This window comes from Pseudorasbora parva, chromosome 18, assembly GCF_024679245.1.
Source record: "Pseudorasbora parva isolate DD20220531a chromosome 18, ASM2467924v1, whole genome shotgun sequence".
Taxonomy (NCBI): domain Eukaryota; kingdom Metazoa; phylum Chordata; class Actinopteri; order Cypriniformes; family Gobionidae; genus Pseudorasbora; species Pseudorasbora parva.
The window spans coordinates 29,434,250-29,448,993 of record NC_090189.1 but is presented as its reverse complement, the minus strand read 5'-3'; the positions used below and the strand labels follow the sequence as shown (position 1 = coordinate 29,448,993).

Below are 14,744 nucleotides of genomic sequence, written 5' to 3'. Positions count from 1 at the left end.
AAACCTTGCTGTAAAAAAACGTCCAAATTCTGACGGTAAATTGCTAAAATCTTCCACAGATATTTTTTATTCTTCGTTTTCTTTTCTGACATACTTATTTTCATATTTTCTGAATAACTCCTAGTTATTGTTCAAATACACTACAAGTGCTTCCTGTGTGCATTTTAGGCACTTTTTGTGTGAAATCACATTTATTTTGTCCTTTAAAAGTGTGCTTTCACTTTAATTGAGCATCAGGAGCGTCAGGAGTGTCAGCAGCGCAGCAGAAATAGGCTCGCAGCCGAAACCCCCGCTTCACTGCTGCTCACGCGCCGCTCCTGCTTGACGCTCACGCGCTGCTCCTACTCCCGGTGTGAATGCACTCATTGATTAACATGGGCGCCGAAAAAAATACACGCTGCTCACGCACTGCTCACGATTGCGGTGTGAAACGGAGGGAACTCGCTCTCAACACAACCAGAAACGCGTGATCGGCATTTCTGCCAGTCTCTGCTTCATGTCCACATTCGAGCTGAGATCGACCAGGGCCTCCTCCTCCTGCAGGCTCAGTCCATCACTGGGTGTGGCGGGGAAAGCGAACGGATTTCTCACCCCCTGATTTCCCATTGCGTCCTCTCCAAAATACTTTTACCCAGTATACCGCGACGCGAGTATATGGTTTATTTTTATTTTTTCTTTACGTTGCGCCTCCCCTGTGGCTCTTTGGCGCCCCCCAGGGGAGGCGCGCATCACCTATTGAAAACGCTGAAGTAAGAGAATTCAGTCACTGATGAACACCTGACAAGCAGAATCACTGAAGGACAGAGAAACAAGAACAGAAAAAGAAGAGATAAATAGAAACACAACAACTACAATTGACTTCAGCTACACTGAGTGTGAAACCAGTACAAATGCTCTTGTTGAGAATTAGCAGAGATTTAGATGTTGGTGTTTTATTTAAAATAAATAAATAATAATAATTAAGCTTGTAGTCACCATTATGGTGATCAGCGCTTGCTAAAGTTCCCAAAGCACATTTGTAATGGCAAGAAAAAGGCAAGAGGAAGTTGATCCGGTGTTTTTGGCTTTTATTATGCCACATTCATTTTGGACTTATCCAATTCACCGATTTCATCCAGTATCTAATCTTTTATGGGTATTTTAATTTTATTGATTAAAAAGTAGCCCTGTGATTCTACAGCATGAGATCCAGCAATGGTTCAGGAAGCAATTATTATATAGGAAGCTTGTTTCATAGCGGTGTTAGTGTAAAATATAAGTCTGTTAATGTAACACTTTTGATAAAGGACATAACAAATGTGGTTTGCAAAAACAGCAGCAGCCAGAGAAAAAAAGTCAATGGTCAAGAGCTCAACTAAAGCAAACACTATTTATCTCCATAATGGCCACCTCCAAACCCAGCATATTCAATTAAACATCAACATCTAAACCTCTGTTAATACTCAACAAGAGCTTCTGTATATGTGTGACAAAAATAGTGGTTAGTAATAAGTGTAATAACATGTAAAGGCTGGATGTCAGTTGTAGTTATTGTTTCTTTTTCTGTTCTTCTTGTTTATCTTTTCTTCAGTGATTCTGCTTGTTAATGGCAGGTGTTCATCATTAATGCTCAATCATCCCTTTTCTCAGTGCATCACAGAGTGAATGTTACTTTTACTCGTTGTAGCGTGGACATTACAGGATGTTTCTGTGTGGTTGAAAGGGTTAAATGTGTAAGATAAAACAACACACCCATGAAATGTATTTTAACAGTAATAAACGAAGTTAAAAAAGTAATATACTGGCAACATTGTTTCCAGCAATTGTTTCCATGGCAACATTGTTTCCAGCAATTGTGCTGAAGAGAAGAGCCTGTGCTTCAATCCAGCAGAAGACCAAGAAACACTGATGAAATGCTGCATGTTGCTTTATTTAACAGACAGTGACTGTGTAGTTGCTGATCCATTTAAAAAATATCTTTATTTAAAATATTTGTTAGTTCACTCAAATGAAATAAATTCACAGTAATAAAATGCTGACATCACTAACGCATTATAAATATTAGTTTATAAATTTAAACGGTAGCTGGCTAATTTAAGGCAGTCAGTTTCTGCAAATGAAATGAGTTTCACTTTGAGTTATAAATTAGTACATGGTATTTTACAGTAACATACTGTTAAGTAGATTACAGTAAATGACTGTAAAATGCACAGTAAATTACTGCCAACAGTGTTTTATAGTTTTTATTGTAAAAGAGCCTGGTAAGGTCTAACAGTGCAGATTACTTTTAAAGTCGTGCACTTGTTTCATTAAAGAAAGTATCCCCAGGGTGGTGTTTTAGTTAATTTAGTTTTCACACAACACACAACTGCAATCACATGCTAGAGAAGTCATGTGAGAAGAGGAAAGGAAATTACTTCAGCTGTTCACTTCCTAAAAGTGAACTCAGATGATACTTGTATGCCCTTTGACCAGTGAGACAACAAGGGAAATAGACCTAATGGGGCAGGGAAAACAAATACACACCCTTTTATTACCCATCTCTGTCCTGTCTCCACCCCTCCTTCACACCTCTGTGTTTCCATTAGTGTGTGAACTCATTCTCTATGCAAAGCATGGCCCTACTTTCTGCTATGGCACATTACCTGACCAAAAAATCTCAAAGAAATAAAGCACATCTTAAACTAATAAAAACAAGCACTGAAGCCAGGAGGTATTCTTCAAAAATGTATTATGTACGATTTACACAAATATAAATATGATTGAGGTGATTTCAAAACTTATATAAAAAATAGCAAAGCCTTTAGGCAGTTATACACATTCTCATAATATTAGCTACAATGGAGTAGTGTGAAATCAATCCCTGAGAGGCAATTATCTTTGTAGCATCTTTTGGGATCACTTTTATGTGCAAGTCCATGCGTTGAAATGGAAAGACCACTTTGATGTTGTGAAAAATTAACACAGTAATGTGATGATTTTCTTTTAGAATATGGGATACATTTCAAATCTCAACATGTGTGCGGAAAACAAAATCTCATCCGTGATCGACTGACTATTTTTTTTTGTTGTTGTTGTTGCTTTGCCTGAAAACTTGACCTTGTATTTAACAACAAACCATATTTCCTCATTAAACCGTATGTACAGTATCATTGAAGATTTCTTCACCTAAAACCGATGGGTGTGAAAACTTCGGCTCAGTATTCAATCGTCTTAGCGAGTTCCTCCAGTTTGTTCTTTCATCCATTATGGCTTAAAGCTGTAATATATCAATCATTATTCTTCATTTGTTGCAGTATCCAGAGGCAGTGCTGCTCCTATTGTTTCTCCATGCTGACAGGTTACCAACGTAACTGAGAAATGCAGAGGTCACGGACTGCTGTTGCTAAGCTGCCGAGGAAGTTCTCGCTTCGGTTGCGTTTGTTCACCAGGCCTGCAATGGACACTGCAATGACAACAGAGAGTAACGATTATCCATCATGACCACAAATACAGATATACACTGTCTATGTTCAGAGAGAGAAATAGCAACATTGAGAACTTTAGAAAAATGTAACCTTATTTTGGTATTAAGATGCGTTTTGGTCAATCAGATCACAAGTGTTCACCTGGGGCCGTATTCACAAAACACTTTGTCTTACTACTAAGAGTTTCTCCAAAATTTTGCATATTTGGAGCTACTTTTAACCTTAAGATATTTTGTGAATACAGCCGCAGGTGTATTAATCCGTCCCTTTTGCCCACATTCAACCACTTCTGTCCTGGTTCCTTTCGAGGGGAGGGTCTATGGATGGGTAAATGTATGGTCTTTTTCAGATCTTTGGATCTAATGGACAAAATAAGCTCACGCACATTTACATGTAAACGAAGACGACAGCTTCCGTTTCTGCTCTGACAGCCACAAGATCACGCCAAATACTGTGAATGTGTGTTAGAAATCAGGAATGATAAGAGAATGTGCTTGATACGTTTTTCGTCTTCAAACCACACTTGGGTCTTCAGCCGACAAAGTACATCCCGTCCTGCTAGCGCACTTCTCATATGTTTACGCATTTAGTCAGTAGGTGGAGAGTATTTGTGGCGGTCTTTTGTGGCTGTTCCGAAATGGTTGAAAGTGAACAAGCTCAAAACGTTTAAGACCCTGTTTACACCTGTATTTAGCGTCAACTACAAACAACAGTTGTAACAAACCAGTGTTTATGTGTAAGTTGCAAACGGCTGCACCCGCTCTTATGTTAGAAGTAAGGTGGATAAAAAGTACAAGAAACGAAGTTTGACCTGCTTGCTGGAGCCCAAGTGTGTGATGCTGCTGGTGTCCATGGTCGTATATCTAGATGGATGGGAAAACTGGGCAGCTTCTTGTTTGGTAGAGTACACTGAAAAAGACGAGCGAAATTTGAGTTTTGCACACTGTTCTTCAGAATCTCAATATGTTCTGCATTGATAAGCAGTGGTAATTACTGTGCGACTGTGTGAAGGGCTGCTGGGAGAGGTGAGCTGTGGTCAGCTGCGTCAGGCTGGTGTTCTGTGGGAACTGCATCGGCTGCAGGGTGGTGAGTCCAGACACGCTGTTGATGACGGGCACGCTTTGAGACTGAGGAGATGCCAGACCTGGCCAAATGTAAAAAAATGTGTCAAAGTCAAAGTCAAACTAAATGTTCAAATGGTTCTAAAAGTTCCAAACTTCAAATAATAATAATAATTTATACTAGACTATATATATATATATATATATATATATATACACACACACCAGGGTTATTATAGTTGACTAAAACTTAAACCATACAAATATTTTTGTTACTTAAAATAATAAAAAAATGAAGGTAAAAAAAAAACTATTTTTTTTCTTCTTTTTTTATATAGTTTCACTTGATGTACTAAAAAAAACTAAAACAATTCTAAAACTTAAATGAAAATAAAAATGTTTAAAAACTATATAGACATGACTAATAATGACTAATGACAAAAATTACAAACATTTTAGAATTAAACTAACATATAAAAAAAAAAATGAAAATATGAATAAAAACTATAATAGTTTCTCAATGATAGTAAAATAACACTGATATTTATGACCCCACAAACAGTACTATTTTTTTCACATATATTTCATATGGAATTTCATTTGACATTTTTGTCCGTTTATTAATATTCTTTTATTCTCTAATGTTTATGTAAAATGTTACCTTGCAATAAAATAAATAAAAAAATAATAATAAATAAAGGGGCCACGTTTTTTTTCAAAATTCACAATAACAAATTTCAAGTCCATTTATAATGTTCTTTTTGCACCAGAACTGTCACATTTTAGAATTGGACTGGATTTTGCTATTTTACATTTAAGGCTTGTAAATAAAACTCTGTTATGATTGGATGACGTCCGTTTACTGGCTTAGGTAACTGTGCAAACACAGACTCAAATGCTTGACCTACGCATCAAATGTTCTTGTGTTAATGTTGCAGTCAGTCACTCCAGTACTCCAGACGGCGATAGAGTGACCTTAAATGTCATTGAGCCAGATGTTTCAGGTAGCTAGCTATAAAAAAGGTATATAAGATCTAACTAGATCAGCAAGATGCATATTCAGACTGTTGCTCCTGCAATCAAAATATTACTCAGTTTAAGAGTCTCGAATAGCACAGCAACAGTGTCTCAACCAATGACGTGAGTTTGGGGCGGTTGGCTACTGTTTGTCTGACCAATGAAAGGAGCGGAGGGTCTTTAGAGAACCTGCTTGAATTATTTTTGAAATTCTGTTTGATAACTAATGTGTAAGTGTAGGTTAGTGTTTCTTAAACGTTTTACTCCAAATGCCACTTTTCCTAAAATGCTAGAGTACAAACTATATTGGTTAACTGTAAGATACCTTACCATATACGTAAAAAAATCAAAATGGTTTAACATAGCATATTTGTGTTTTTTGCAAGAAAAACTATGAATTGCTTCATAATTACAGTGGAAAATAAGAATATATATACATCCACAAATATGCCATCCAGAAATACCTGAAACACTGTATTCATTTCTGGCAAGCACAGCTTGCAGTTTTTACCCTACATTTAATAGGATATGTTTTACAGTGTACAGTACACACCACAGTTTATGATCTAAGATATGAAGAAGAGGAGGAGGAAATAAAATGCTGATACACTCACTTTGAGCGGCCAGGCTCATAATGAGGCTCTGTGCTTGCTGATGATGATGAGACGACTGAGACAGACTATGAATGTTGGTCAAAGTGCTTACAGGAGGCAAAACTCCACCAGAGACCGAGATCTGGACACACACACACACACACACACACACACACACACACACACACACACACACACACACACACACACACACACACACACACACACACACACAATGTCAATACATATAAGGTACACAAACACTTTGCAAGTAAGGACGTGGTTCCTTTCCTCTGGTGAAAAACGTTGTTTTTGGACTGCGAGAGCGCACTAACATAACATAACAAATGTTTATTGGGGGTAGGGCAATTCACACCGGCCATAAAAGTGAATTAAGGCAGGGTTGCAGCGTTCAACAGACTGCCTGCACATGCTAGATCAATGCTTTCTTTGACCTAGTTGAGTCACTTTTCAAATAAAGGCGACTTTATCAATCATGTCTGTAAAATGTACATTGATCTCTGCGACTATGCGGTTGAAAAAAAGGGCAGGTAGACCCGTACTTGTCAAAGCGTGCACGTCGTGACAGTTTTTTCTTTACCATTTTGGCATCCGGCGATAACAAGCCGTGGCAGTGGTCCAGACTACCCGGAGACACCTGTTGCAATACCGATTGGCTGCTACCATGGTGACTGATGGTCGTGGAGGAAGTGACCTCACTGGTTCCTTGTTGACTGTACCTGAGTTCTGCATCGAAAAACACAAGAAGCGCATCTGTAATGATGTCCACAGTCAATGCCTTGACAACAAAAATGTGCAGTTTGTGGTTTTGTAACTGAAAATGGTGAGAAAAAGAGAAACCTGCTAGTCGGCACATACTGACCTGATTCTGTCTATCTTTATTTGACCTCGTTGCATAGTTGTAAATGCAGCTAAAGTGATAAGAGTCTGCAGTCCAAACACTGAAAGGCCTTTATGAGACCGTCTATTCCTTAAACGCATTCTCATAAACATATACCTGAAAACTGATTATGCTAAATTTTGTGCATTTTCTTGCTCCGGGCAAACAAATACAATCAAAGGGTTTTTATTCAGTTGGAGGTCAGTGACTGTAGCAGAACACACAGCTTGAGCAAACATGCTGTTCTCTGACTCACTCGCTTGACGTAATATTAATCCATTTGTAAACATTCTACGGAATTCGGTCCATTTCACAGGCTGACAGTTTACAGCTTTTCAGCAGAAAAAGTGTCCTTTTGTAGTTGCCAAAAGTTAAGCTGAAGCATTTCATTTTTATTATATGATCGGTTTAAGCCACTGCGTGATCCTTCAGGGCTTAAAATACTTTTTTCCCCCCAAGAAGCTATCGATCTTCTGAGGGAGTGAATTTGTGTTACACACCCTCCCAGACACAAAGCTCGAACCTTGACTTGACCCTGGTTTGACCCTAAAGATTTTATGTCCTTGTATCTCACATGTGTCTGCGGGTGTGGCTGTGTGTTTTGTTCACAGCAATGGGACGGAGGAATTCCATACACACACACTCTTACTGCATATGTGACCCTGTTTACACCCGATATTAACACTTAATGCACGAGGTGTAAAATAGTCCCAGATTGAAATGCATTTTAACTTTTTAAAAGCTTTTTAAAAGCAACTTGCACTGGCATATCTTAAAATATGTCAGTGCCATTGTTGTGTCTCCATATTTATATCAGTAGTTTTTTCTAAGGCACGTTTATAAAAGCTACTTAAATGTCCTAATTTGTCTAAGACCTAATTCTTAATCTAAACCCGGTTTGGGAAACCAGGCCATGACTAAATACAGACATAAACCAGGGTTATTATCGCTAACTAAAACTATTACAAAAATAAAATAAAGTGTAAATATTAGATGAAAAACTTAAATTACTAGCTGGAAATAAATCGATAAAAAACAAAACCTGAACTAAAATATTTTAAATGAAACCTAAATAGTAATTTTAAAACAATAAAACATGACAAAACCACATAAAACTAAAAATATAAAAATATTACTAAAAGCTATAATAGCATAGGCTATAAATGATACTAAAATGGTTTGCATGACATCGGATCATCTGAGACGGATGTTAATACTAGGTGTGAACAGAGTGTGTGCTTCTGCTTTCTGTGTGATTATTATACACACACAGCAGTGGGATCTTACTTGAATCGTTACTGTGATGGTGCTGGGTGTGTGACGACACATGGGACAACAGGGGGTTCATGCTGTGGGGTGGATACGTGTCCATAGCCAGCTTCTGTCTGAAGGCTTCCTCCTTACGCCGGTTAGCAAACCAGTTGTACACACGAACCTCCGTGACCAGGTTAGATCCAAGTCCATGAGCTTTAGAGGGAGACACACCCCTCTGCACACACTCTGCCCTGAAAACAACCCGAAAAATAACCAATAGATCAAATGTGTTCAAATGAATGTATAACTTATACTGTCTAAATGAGAAAAAAAGGAACAAATGTAATTCATTAAAGAGATGTAATTAATCAAATGTCACTTAACAGATATATTAAACATATTTTTTAATAAAAACTAAAACTACAGCATGAGTGCCACTGTGTTTTAAAGTATAAATAAAAATTAATAATTAACCAACCAAAGTCTGAGAAACATGAAAAAATTAATAAAAAATAATACTAATTATATATATATGTGTGTGTGTCTACCAAATATTAGCACTACTTTTTAGTGTATATTTTTTAAAGTATAAATAAATATATGTAAATAAATAAATATATTTAAATTTTTTTTTAAACTAAAACTAATACTAATAACTTTATATAAACTTATTTTTAAATAAAACTACATTGCAGTTGCATGTCTGTGGATGCAATCGTCCATGTTGTAATTTCACTGAAACGGACATTACCTGTTGCATTCCTCCACCAGCGCCTCCCTCTCTTCTTTGCTGGGGTTCTTCTGGCGTTCATAAGCCTGATAAAGTATCTCTTGAGATGCCGGACCCCATTTGAAACGGTTTCGTCTCATTCTCTTCGAGACTGGCTCCCCCTCGTCTCCGACTGGTCCTCCAGAACCTCCCACAGCGCCCGAACTGTGTCCTGTATGATTGAATTCTGAGAAAAAAAACGGGAACTGATCCTGACTGCCTAAGTCACTGGGGTCAGAGCCCTGAACACGGTCGAATTCTGCGGAAATAAGAGGGGAACACGATTGGGGCAGAGTAAGGCAGAATAATGATAGTGCTTGGACGGGAAGGCCCATAATGAAGATGTCATTTTTGAGGATGGTAATAATAATAGATCCAAGTATGGGGCAAGTACAGACGGAGTATACATATATACACTCACCTAAAGGATTATTAGGAACACCTGTTCAATTTCTCATTAATGCAATTATCTAATCAACCAATCACATGGCAGTTGGTTCAATGCATTTAGGGGTGTGGTCCTGGTCAAGACAATCTCCTGAACTCCAAACTGAATGTCAGAATGGGAAAGAAAGGTGATTTAAGAAATTTTGAGGGTGGTTGTTGGTGCCAGAAGGGCCGGTCTGAGTATTTCACAATCTGCTCAGTTACTGGGATTTTCACACACAACCATTTCTAGGGTTTACAAAGAATGGTGTGAAAAGGAAAAACATCCAGTATGGACGAAAATGCCTTGTTGATGGTAGAGGTCAGAGGAGAATGGGCCGACTGATTCAAGCTGATAGAAGAGCAACTTTGACTGAAATAACCACTCGTTTCAACCGAGGTATGCTGCAAAGCATTTGTGAAGCCACAACACGCACAACCTTGAGGCGGATGGGCTACAACAGCAGAAGACCCCACCGGGTACCACTCATCTCCACTACAAATAGGAAAAAGAGGCTACAATTTGCACAAGCTCACCAAAATTGGACAGTTGAAGACTGGAAAAATGTTGCCTGGTCTGATGAGCCTTGATTTCTGTTGAGACATTCAGATGGTAGAGTCAGAATTTGGCGTAAACAGAACGACAACATGGATCCATCATGCCTTGTTTCCACTGTGCAGACTGGTGGTGGTGGTGTAATGGTGTGGGGGATGTTTTCTTGGCACACTTTAGGCCCCTTAGTGCCAATTGGGCATCGTTTAAATGCCACAGCCTACCTGAGCATGGTTTCTGACCATATCCATCCCTTGGCTACTCTGATGGCTACTTTCAGCAGGATAATGCACCATGTCACAAAGCTCGAATCATTTTAAACTGGTTTCTTGAACATGACAATGAGTTCACTGTACTAAAATGGCCTCACAGTCACCAGATCTCAACCCAATAGAGCATCTTTGGGATGTGGCGGAATGGGAGCTTCATGCCCTGGATGTGCATCCCACAAATCTCCATCAACTGCAAGATGCTATCCTATCAATATGGGCCAACATTTCTAAAGAATGCTTTCAGCACCTTGTTGAATCAGTGCCACGTAGAATTAAGGCAGTTCTGAAGGCAAAAGGGGGTCAAACACAGTATTAGTATGGTGTTCCTAATAATCCTTAAGGTGAGTGTATATATATATATATATATATATATATATATATATATATATATATATATATATATATATATATATATATATATATACTTTCACAGTGGCACTAATTACTTGCTTATTAACATATTTTGACCTTGAAAATGACTGACCTTCATAAATGTAGGCTATTTCAGTAAAAAAAACATATATTATACAGTCTACAAATTTATGAAAAATCTTCTAAATTATCTGCCCAAACTTTGAGGAGGATTTACCAAACAACCAAGAGGATTTACCAAATAACAAAATAAAAACATTAATAAAAAAAGCCTATATAAAAGTATTTTTAATGCAATAGCTATGCCTTATATAAATGCATCTTATAATGCATTTTATGGTCTTATAATGCATTTTATGGAATAATTGTAACAACAGTTATAATTCATTATAATATACCTTTGGAAAGTATAATGCATTAAAACTAAACAAACAACCAATTTCAGATGTAACAAGGAACATGCAAATATATTATAATGCAGTTTAACTTTGGTTACAGTTATTCATTAAAATATATAATGTATTACAACATACATTATGAATACCAGCAGAATACATAAAGGCTTTAAGTAAAGTGTTACCAAACCTTTTTATATAGATTGAATTAAATGTGGTGTAGGTCATATCGGTTACACTTTATTTTAAGTTGTCTGTTACAGTGTAATTATGCATTTAATTATTGTAATATTAATTAACTACATGTACTTACTACACTGTAAAAAAAACACATGATCAATACGTTATAACAACAAATGTTTTTTGATTGCTTTAACTATTTTAAAAGTCAGTTTAATGTCATTTAAGTTGAAATGACTTCCAACATCAAAGTTGATTGTAATTTAAAATTTAAGGTAGCAACTTTTTTATTACGGTTATTGGGGTTTGTTTTAGGGTTAGTTGCATGTAATTATGCATAATTTATAGGTAAGGTGTAACAAGTACACTGTAAAATAAAGTGTTACCATCATTTATAATAGACATTGTATGTAATGTTATACAATGTAATAGGTATATAAGGAAAATATGAACGTATAACACTTAAGTGTCATTGTTACATACGATACATGTATTTACCATAGTAATAACATTAAATTATGCATAATTACTTGCAACTAACCCTAAAATAAACCCTAACCATATAGTAGGCTAAGTACATTACTCAGCCCTTAAATATAAGTACACTGAAACAATGACACCTTAAAATAAAGTGTAACCATGTAATATGTAATATAATGTGTAAACAAATGTATTAGGCTATATAAAATAATTATTTATAGCATTGTTTTATATATCAAGAGATTAATTTATTTTTAAGCATGGTGTCCTGAAAGCGGAACAAAACATAGGCTATTCTACACACTTGTGTTTAACATGTGATCGTTATATTCAGACGGTGCATGACTTACGTCTGTCGATTTCGCGCTGTTTCTGGACATACCAGGTGTAAAGCGCGGCTCGTTTGGTGGTCTTCATCGGTGTGCCTTTATTCAGGTGCTGCGACAGGTGAGACTGATTGAGACCCGTCACATCCACCACCTCTCGCTGGGGAATATTGTGCTGCTGCATGTAGCCTTTGACTGTGCGCGCCACACGCCACGGGTCCTCACTGACAACGACACGACACACTGCTATATCAGCATTCACAGGTAACACGTCATTATTTTGATGTGTTTTAGTCAGGTTGCGTAAAATTATGACTTCTGTTTTGAAATGTCCAAAATATAAAAAGGCTACAAACGTCTAAATATCATTTTATTAAAAAAATAAAAATAAAAATAAAAACATGCAAAATTATTTTATAAGTAGGCTAGGCTAACTCAGACATCCTAATAAAAAATAATTAATGTTCATTATTATTATTAATAAATACATTAAAAAAAGATTTTCCCTTAAATCGATAATGAGTTGATTATTGGGATTCAATCAACTTTATTTATATAGCGCTTTTACAATGACGATTGTTTCAAAGCAGCTTCACAGTGTCAAACAGGATAATATTGCAACATAATTTGATTCGGCTGTACAGTCGTTCTTGAGAAAACAGTGATGTCAGCTTATTTTAATTTATCATATAGCGACAATGTTGGCAGATCAGTATTATATTTATAGAATAAATAAGACCTAATTAATTCATTTTATTTGTAGCCTATATTTAGTTGAATAACTTAATTTTAGGGTTCCCATACTTAAAGTGTATAATAGCTAGCTAGTAGTAGGCCTATGCCTAGTGTATAATAATAATAAAAATAATAATTATTATTATTATATAGAAGAACTGGATATAGTCATTTAATAAAATAATAAATAAATAATAATGCAATTACAGGCCGCATAGCCTGACATCGGTTGTATATAGCCTATAATTTTAAATGATTGTAATTGACGTAGCCGACAAATAGAATAACTCGGTTCATTTGAGGAATCCTGTGAAATAAATTTGAGCATTCGGCATACAACACCTAAACCGTTTGTGATCAGTTCAACAAGTTTAATAAACAAAAAGATGAAAATGTCTGACGGATCCGCTAATGTTTGTTTGGGGAAATAACCCCTCACATTAGTGTGCTCGAGGATGTTGATTTAAGACTATAACTTTGGACAATGAATAACTAGATATCTTTTACCTCTATTCATACGGCATTGTGTATCTTTCTGTTGATGATTTATAGAAATAAATTAATAACAACTACACGTGGTTTCGTTTTGACTTTACGTCAATATATATATTGTCTTGTTTTTGTCGCTTAAATAAAATAAAATAAAAAATCGTTTTTTTGTGCCTAAAATGGCATAATTAAGTAATTACTACAATAATAAAATAATACTGAAATAAGAACAATTTTGCTTGATTACAACAGGTTTGGTTTCGTAAGATCAATTTATAAAAAATATTAGGCAAGCAAAATATTTTTCATTAATAAAACAAAACAAAATACATAATTTATTTAGGATACAATTAGACCGGTTTCTACTGCGAAATTACATCCACACGGTTAGGCTATTTTATAGAGCTGCTCATTATTGCGCAACTGTTCTAAATGCGACTCAAATAATAAAAAATAAATAACATGTAGGCCTACATTGTAATTTTGTATTGCATTATTCCCATATAATATTTGAGTAAGGTGACATTTAGATTATGAACTGAAAATTCAAGTCTATATCTGTGTCTAATAACTCACGATAGCATGCCCTCGACCGCCGCGCGCTGCTCCGCCGCCTCCTCCGTGTTGAGAGACTGCAGCTCGCGCAGGATCGGCGGCGTGTCGAAGTCATCCCCGTCATCCGAGCCTTCATCACCGGACAGTTTGCCGCCTTTACCCTGGGCGCTGGTCAGTGTCAGAAACACCGGTTTTGAATCATTGGAGTCACTGCCGCCGTTGACACTAGCCGGGGACAAGGGTTTTTCCATTTTTATTCCGAATTCGGCGGGACACGGGCATAAATCCTCCAGCGCCTGGACCAGCACATCCTTAGTGACCCCCGAGTCCAACAAGGCGTTCAGGAGCTCCTGCTGAAGCGATGTCAACTTGGACACCATGTCGGTAAACATCAATCCGGTCTGGTTGAAAATCCTCGCGGCCTCGGTAAATAGACGTGTGAAATTAACAGAAACCAAGAGGACGGAAGCACATGAGACTAAAGTGGTCTTTACGCAAAGTTTTGCAGTTGTCCAGTGCACGAGCGCACCTGCTGAAGGAAGTAGTTCCACGTTCCAGGTGGGCGGAGCTGACTTCATGGTCATTGGCTGTTGCACACTATGCAAATTATATTTACTCGTTTATGAATATGCTAATATAAATTAAGAATTTGGTATTAAGTTTACTTTTGTATAGGCTAGGCGGGAAAAAACATGGCACAGGGTTACACAGTTAATTTAGCTTCTTGTGTCCATTAAATAAAAGCTTTAAACACAATGAACACATTATAGACATTCAATAACAATAATAGGCTGTTTGGGGATTTAAATAGTACACGTTTATTTGTATTCCTTAGCCTATTTATTTGCTTTGCATGTCTTAAATTGTCAATCTTAAATTATGCGTTTTTTACTCGAGAATAAAATACGGCAGCCCCCTCT

General features: G+C 36.7%; 1 protein-coding gene across 2 annotated transcripts; it reads right to left on the bottom strand.

Moving 5' to 3' along the window:
- Positions 1-2,491: 2,491 nt before the first annotated feature.
- On the bottom strand, positions 2,492-14,346 carry hnf1bb (HNF1 homeobox Bb). 2 transcript variants are annotated; one of them, XM_067423826.1, is made up of 9 exons: positions 13,846-14,346; positions 12,070-12,269; positions 9,024-9,228; positions 8,306-8,523; positions 6,719-6,864; positions 6,139-6,259; positions 4,441-4,590; positions 4,258-4,355; positions 2,492-3,424 (listed from the first exon to the last, which is right to left on the bottom strand). In XM_067423826.1, the coding sequence occupies exons 1-9, from the start codon at positions 14,214-14,216 to the stop codon at positions 3,404-3,406; spliced, it is 1,530 nt and encodes a 509-aa protein (XP_067279927.1). In that variant the 5' UTR covers positions 14,217-14,346; the 3' UTR covers positions 2,492-3,403. The 2 variants fall into 2 exon arrangements, with proteins under 2 accessions (XP_067279927.1, XP_067279926.1); XM_067423825.1 differs by having other exon boundaries at positions 9,024-9,300; positions 13,846-14,345.
- Positions 14,347-14,744: the final 398 nt, after the last annotated feature.

Coding starts and splice junctions, on each gene's coding strand:
- hnf1bb (XM_067423825.1), bottom strand. CDS start 14,216: ATGTTTACCGACATGGTGTCCAAGTTGACATCGCTTCAGCAGGAGCTC. Junction 6,865..8,305: donor CCATCACAGTAACGATTCAA/GTAAGATCCCAC, acceptor TTTTCGATGCAG/AACTCAGGTACAGTCAACAA. Junction 3,425..4,257: donor ACTTGGGCTCCAGCAAGCAG/GTCAAACTTCGT, acceptor TTGTCATTGCAG/TGTCCATTGCAGGCCTGGTG.